General features: G+C 41.0%; 1 protein-coding gene across 1 annotated transcript; it reads right to left on the reverse strand.

The window, feature by feature from the left end:
- Positions 1-2292: 2292 nt before the first annotated feature.
- Positions 2293-6473, reverse strand: LOC127312092 (NAC domain-containing protein 21/22). The gene is made up of 3 exons (XM_051342558.2): positions 6019-6473; positions 4042-4313; positions 2293-2970 (listed from the first exon to the last, which is right to left on the reverse strand). The coding sequence occupies exons 1-3, from the start codon at positions 6215-6217 to the stop codon at positions 2530-2532; spliced, it is 912 nt and encodes a 303-aa protein (XP_051198518.1). The 5' UTR covers positions 6218-6473; the 3' UTR covers positions 2293-2529.
- Between the last annotated feature and the right edge of the window lie 1018 nt (positions 6474-7491).

The raw sequence follows: 7491 nt of genomic DNA on the forward strand, positions 1-7491 counted from the left end.
GACATCGTATGCAAAAGTTAATGCGGTTTTACCATTTTTCAAACCTTTTTTGCAAAAAAAAATGAAAACTCAAATTTGTTAATTTTCCCTAATAGTAGGTTGCATAACATACAAGAATCTGAAAAGATTTTATTTTTTGAATTTTCTATCATTTTCTTTTATATTTTACAGTGTTAAAAAAGGCGATCCACAGGGGGGGGTGTGTGTGTGTGTGGAGGTGCATGGGGAGGCAAAAAATCCCCCTTCGTATTACGAACCGGGACTAAAGGGTTTTCATGATGAATCGGGACCAATGCCCCCCATTGGTCCCGGTTTGGTTCAAAACGGGGACATTTGCTTGGGACGAAAGGCCTCTTTTCCACTAGTGGACCATGGGCTCGCGGCTGGGAAAAAGGGCCTCCCCAGGCCACAAAATACATCCATCCGGCGCTAAATAACGCCGGATTTCGGCCTGGGGAGCCCCAACGGCTGGGATGCTCTTACAACACGTGAATTGGATATATGTAAAAGTAATAACAAGCCAAACTGACGCTGAAATATTATTGTTACAGTTTTCACGATTAGAGTCCAGCAACGCACGTTTCTGATGTCAGAGATATCCGGCTTCAATCATCATCGTGGTTTGATTGCCTGATGGGGTGATGGGGCTCACCAACTGCCGCCAACTGAATTTTAGTGGCTATCTCTGACTAGTTTATTTTTATAACGCAGATATCAAGCTAGATGTATACAAGATGGAATACGAACGCCTTATTTGGTCTTACACGTTGTAGTAACCCAAACGGTGTATCTTTGGATACCCGTTTTACTCTTTTTAAGAAAGAATTGTCTGTTTTACTGTCATGAGCTATACTGATATCTGTTAAACTGTTGCTATAATTTGTTCAGAAGGACAGTAAATTTAAGCGGCGCAGAAGGCCGGCAAGGAGATGTCAGTAAGCTACTTAACCGATCAGCTGGTGTAATTAAAAGTTAGCTTTAGGCAGTGGTACTGTACTACTAGAGTGCCAGCATACGTATGTTGAACAGTTGTGGACTTGTGGTACTACTGGAGTGCCAGCATACGCATGCAAACCACTGTGTCGCTGTACAGAACTTAACTGAAGAAAGGCAGCCAATTATGCGAGGAGATCAATGCACGCAGGGACAGACAGGGAAGCCCTACAAAGCTCTATGCAGGTAGCAGGGCAGCGAGAGAGACAAGATCTGCGTTCTCTAGTAGGCTGGCATGCGGGGCCAACATGGTAGTACCACACCTGGTCCCTCATTGTCAGGGATTATCATGCTGATCTTGAACTGCAACAGGAACCACCTAGGCAGTAGCCAGCTCCTCCATTCCATGCATCAACTGATGGCATGTGTGTGTTTTGTACACAGGCTCAACTACAAGCATGAATTCATTGGTTAGGTTGGCAACTGCATCATTAATTTTACTCATGTGTAAGGATCAGAACCATTAACATATAGTATGAACTTCACCAATAAGTACACCATCGGAATTTTTCATGTACAATTATGATTAGTTATGACTTAGCACTATCATGTATCATGCATGCATATCCAAGTTAGTTGTTGCAAGTACTACCAACTTGTAATAGGTAATGATACATATTGCCAATAGATTACCTCGTGGGCGTGTATAGGTTGCAGTGTTTTTTTATGGTCCACAGGTTGGTGTTGAAACTAAATTATAGTTGGTTTTCAGTTAACTAGTCTAAGCCCATTGGTTCATTTTTGATTAGTTTGTTAGTGTGTCAATCATTATGATGCTTTGAAATAAGATCCCTTTCACGGCGTATATTATAAGAATATCCAGTTATGAGTAATGATTTTGTTTGTCTTTCTTGTTGTCCATTTGAGAATTGACTGAGCATTCCTCTGGTGCATCCAATAAAACTTAATTTAAGATATTGGCGGAGGTGATTGAAAAATAACTCATATGCATTTGACTTTTCACACCAAGTTTTGAAGTCTGTAAATTCAGGTTAATTAAAAGGTCCATCGGACAACTCTAAGTCGAAGCAAAGGGATGAAATGTCAAATAATTTATTTTAATTTTAAAATGAACCACTTGATACCCATGATTAATTCGAAATTTGGAAGAGGTTAGAAGAAGAATTTCATTTCATTTTTTTTGGAACTAATATAATTTGTGTACATAAACTGTTTGCTTAGAGAAAACTAATATACAGATGGAGTGGAATCTAGGATTCACATAGAACATTATATTTTTTACCATCATATATAGCTTTTAGCTAGCAAGTACTGATCTTTCCATCTCATCCATAGTCGTACAAAAATAATGTATATATATACATTTTACATCATCAATGATATATACGTTTCTTCTTGATCTCACTTTTTTTTTGACAAATAATTAACGTGAACTACAATGACGCAAGCTATAATGCTATATATATACCACAACTACATGCAATAGCGCACATGCACACACACCCAAGTCTAGATCTTCCTTTTAGATTTATATCCATCCTTGATTGGCAGCAAATAATATACCTAGCTAGAAAATCAATTGAGTGAGTTCCACATCTGTGAGAAGCCACTCTCAGCTAGGTACTCGAACCCATCCTGAGCAAACACACCACCCTGGGCTGGCGCCTCGCTCTTCACGTTGCCTTGTTCAAACCTGGTGAGCTGGCTCAGCGCGTCCTTGATTGCCTTCCCCATGTGCTGATGCTCCTGATGATCAGCCATGGGCGCCGTGACTGGAATGTTCATCGATGCTGACGACGGCGGTTGGGAGAAGGGATTATTGGAGAAGCAGGGCACTTGCTCATAACCCTCTAGGTTTTGCATCCCAGCTTGATGGTCAAATGCAATATAGTTGTTGTCGACGAGGGGAGGCAGTGAGGTTGCAGCCGCACTGTCCATGTTGTAGCTGCTCGCTGTAGGTGGCTTGGCAATGGTTGCCCTTGTCTTGTAGAAAACCCTGCACAATACCCAGTCCTCCTGTTTAACATGAAAATATTACACAACGATTAGAGTTGGAAAATAAATGAGTTATGTATGCATCTGAAGTGGTCATGAGATGAAGAGTTCCAGCTCCAGCAGCAGATTTTGCAACTTTTGCATGGCTTGATAGGAATTAGATCAATTTATAATTTTATTTAGCTACTATTTATTTTTGTGTGCAGAAATTGCTTTATGAAATCGTTAGGAAGTGACTTGAATGCAATGATAAAGTTTGGTGTGAGTCAAATATTTGCACATGTGTTTATACATTGGGGCATACATCCAAAAGAGACAAGATCATCCTCATATCTATGTAGCTGGCATGAGAGTGACCCACATGTAAAGAAAGATCGATGAGGTACAAAATAAGAACTGCAACTAGTAGGTGCTTAATAACAATGAACATCATGAACATATTCTCTAGCTACCACGAATTTTCTAAACAAATTCAGTTCACTATCGGCTGTTGTGTCTTAACATTAGCACCAATAAGTTTTTTGGACAACTTATATTATTTAGGTGACACCTAAATAATCTCTTAAGGGTGTTAGTTAAAGAATTGGTCAACTTTGTGACTAACTTTTGGCGCTTCAGTTCTAATGATCTGTTGCTAGATCTTTAGTTAAGAGGGTATGCATGTATAATGAGCTGGCCTGTTGTACTACATTATTCACTGCACATGTATAATATATATATGATGAACTGGCATTCCTGCCAATCGCGTCATATGAAAGTCACGTGAACAAAACAATTGATTCTTTAGTTTATATTTCCATGTGCTTGCATAAAACTTACTGCTTGTGAAAATCAATATGGCCAGTTTCGTTTTCAAAGTCCCCCCTTTCCAAAAAAGAATTATCCCAAATATATAGTTTCTTGATTGTGTGCAGCAAAATTGGTGGCACATTTTACATTCTTGATATGATAGTACATTTATAATACAAGCATCAGATAAGGAACAAAAGGAGAAACTCATAGAGTATCGAGTAGTGGAAAGATAAATTGCTCATCAAAATAGTAGTACATGAATCATCTTCTACAAATATGTTCCAAAATAAAGATGATTACCTTGAATGGTAACTTCATTGGATCGCCTTGCCCTTCCTTGCGGAATTCGTGCATGACCCACTCAGTCTTCTTCCCCTTAGGGGCTCTTCCTTGATAGAATACAAGGGTTTTTCTCATGCCCACTAGCAACCCTTTCCGGGTTATCGGACGGTCTTTCCCGGTTGCCTTCCAGTAGCCGGATTCAGTTGCTCTATTAGTTCTCTGACCAGTGGCGTACTTCCTGTCCCTTAGACTGTAGAAATACCACTCCTTGCCGGCAATGCATGCAATTTCTGAAGAACAAATTAACAAACAATTATGTAAAAAACAATATAACTTTGGATGAAATAATCATTTATCTCAAACATTAAGGAAATGAGTATCTATTAGCCCAATGATCTACTTGTAATGTAGAAACACAACTTTGTCAAAAAATTGTATTGCTTGCTTTTTTTGTCAGGAGAAATTCCTAACACATGAGCCACATTTAATTAGTTCAGCTATAGACAATACCCAATAATAGGTGATTGCATAATGGGGAGAATAAAGTTATTTTTGGAACCATTGGATGGAAATCTAATAATAAGGGAAAGGCATCTTGCTTACTCTTATGAGATATCAATTAACATATATCCCACCCTTCCATATATACGTTCTTTTCTCATGGCTTTGTGCATGGTGTGTTTCTACTAATAGGCAAAGTGGGAGGCCTTCTTTTTATGTTAAGTTTGTCTCCATCCATGGGCTGTTAATTCCCTTTAAGGATCAGGCAAAGTGGGGGAATATTTGATGGCATGGCATGAACAGGGACAGATGAGGAGCAGGCTAGGAAGGGGCCAAACAGACTCATGGATGTGAGAATATCCTTCTGTTATGGGGATGGGGAAGGCGACAAGCAGGCAGACAAGACGTGTGAATTTTGTTCTCATTGTAGAATAATTCCCAGGAACTATATGTATTCATCCACTGATCAAGTCTACTAAATCTGGAACAAAAGAAAAAGAAACTGTATACTATGCAAGAAGTTGATCTCTCTCGCTCTGATATTTTCTTGCCTATTGGATCATGACTTTTCAAATGTTAATCAAAATTAATTAGGACATATATAGTTATAATATAAAGAGGAAAAAACGGCATGGGCACACCAAAAAGGAAGGGCCAAAAAAGTGAGATTAAAAGAAAAGAAAAAGGTGTGTTTCTAGCGGTATGGGAAGCATGCATGTTGCAAGTTGCAACTTGATGAGATTGAAATTGACGTGGTCACTTCAGTTGTGGCTGGGAGTGGCAAAGGATCAAGTAGCTAGCACTAGCAGCATGCACACACCCACCTTAGATTTGGCTGGAATTCAAGGAAGTACACATGCTGGCATCAGAGGAAAAAGGAACAAAGAGAATTTTCATGGAATGGATAATTAATGAAGATAACGAATGAAGCTGCGCACATAATTGGTCCCAAGATGTTGAATTCAAGCTCAAACCAACAGAGAGCAATACATACATTCTGATGCATATATGATTGAGAGGAACCTTGGATAATCATGCATACACACGGCCGGACAAATAATTAATATCCGGGAAGTGATTTCTTCGTCCAGAAAAATAAGAACGAGTAATAATTTAGTACAGTGAAGACTTTCTGTTTTGCGAATGAGTACAGTGAAGACTTTGTCTGTTTAGAAACGATCAACTTCATTTTAAATCCTGTGAACTTAATAAACACTGGACAGATATATGTCATTACAGGATGAGATTTTTAAGGGTGATTCGAGACGTCATCGAATCGACGAAGAACAGAAAACTTATTATTGTTCGTCGTCAAAGAAATAACCAGGAATTAGCTAGCAGCCAAAAGAAAAGGGAGGAGGGGAGCAACGAATCAGGCCCAGAGGATTGAAGCACCCATAAGCATATGAATGAGATGATCGAAGAATCATGAACGTATAGATGCATATGCTGGTGTAATTAAGCTATCTAGGTATACACTTGATTAGGTCTTACCAGGAAGGTCCCAGGGCTCGATCTTGTTGAGGTCGACGTCGACCATGGTAGGGCAGCCGTAGATGCTCGCCACGACCGCCGCCCCTCCGCCGCCACCGACGAGCTTCCTTGAGAGGTAGTCCAGCACGAGCTCGTCGTCCCGCGGGTGGAACCTGAACCCCGGCGGCAGCCTCGCCTCGACCATGCTCAGGGAATTCATCGCCGGTGCCACCACCGCAGTTCCCTCTCAAATCTCAATCCCTCGCACAGTCTCGCAGACCGGTCGAGGATCGACGACGCCTCTGCACTCTGCGTACTACTCGAGCTCTAGCTCGCAGGTAGTTGCGGACGAGCGACCGATCGATTCGACCATCTACCAAGAGAGATATCAAGGGGGGCCGAGAGAGACGAAGGTATTAATAGGGGCCAGCGCACAGCATGGTCAGGTCAACTAGTATTTACGGACAGAAGGAGAGAGAGAGAGGGAGGGGAGAAGGCTACGGCACTGCTCGTAGTAGTACTGGTACTATACTACGTATAGCTAGGTAGATATACGTAGCTATAGACTTTTCTCGGTTAGGGTGCCGGACGCCAGGTGGCGAGGTTCGATTCGCGAGGCTGGTCCCGGGTCCCGGCCGGTGGGCGAGCGAGAGATCCGACGGCTGCGCATTGCCGATCATGTAGTCATGCTCGCTCGTCGCCATGGCTGACGTTGGCACGGCGATGATCAGATGAGATGAGATGGGAGATGCCAGGTTAGAGAGATGGGGCATTCAATTCGGAATTCCGAACACGGCTGGTCACGGCCTAATTAGTCACCTAACACGCTCGATCGTATATCTTCCGGCTGTGCATGCGTCGCCCAATTCGAATTCGCGACTCGATTCGATCGGGAGATAGATAGATCTCCTGCATGGCGAGGTGGCATGGGCTGTTGGGCACCGAGAGATACGTAATTCGTCCCGGTATGTTCACATTTGGCAAGCGAGAGGGGAATTTAATTAGGGCGCGCGTTGGTTTAGTCGTCTAGCTTGATGATTGTTTGGGTCTTTTGTGCATCGCTAAATACTAGCGGTACATACGTGTTGCAGAGGAAAATGTAAAAATACAATAAACACAAAGAAGAAATAGAAAAACAAAAAATGTGATTTGCAATTCCTGAAATATATATATGCAAATTCAGCAAAAGTAAAATAATACTCCCTCCGATCCTAAATATAAGCTGTATGGTTTTTTTGGTACGAATATTAAAGAACATACTTGGAAGCAAAGCTAGAGCAGATTTGGGCAAGATTACTCCTGACTAATTTACGTGAGAAAATAGAGGAGTTCACATTAGATAAGTAAACATAATAAAATTTCTAAAAAAAATCTCCGTACAAGTGATACAATGCAATATATCATAATTTGGATTTTTTCTCAAAAACGTATAAAGCTTATATCAAGGAACGAAGGGAGTAATAAATAGAAAGTACCTTAGCCAAGTAAATTCCA

Source organism: Lolium perenne, chromosome 7 (genome assembly GCF_019359855.2).
Source record: "Lolium perenne isolate Kyuss_39 chromosome 7, Kyuss_2.0, whole genome shotgun sequence".
NCBI lineage: Eukaryota > Viridiplantae > Streptophyta > Magnoliopsida > Poales > Poaceae > Lolium > Lolium perenne.

Coding starts and splice junctions, on each gene's coding strand:
- LOC127312092 (XM_051342558.2), bottom strand. CDS start 6,217: ATGAATTCCCTGAGCATGGTCGAGGCGAGGCTGCCGCCGGGGTTCAGG. Junction 4,314..6,018: donor CGAGCCCTGGGACCTTCCTG/GTAAGACCTAAT, acceptor TTTGTTCTTCAG/AAATTGCATGCATTGCCGGC. Junction 2,971..4,041: donor CAATGAAGTTACCATTCAAG/GTAATCATCTTT, acceptor CATGTTAAACAG/GAGGACTGGGTATTGTGCAG.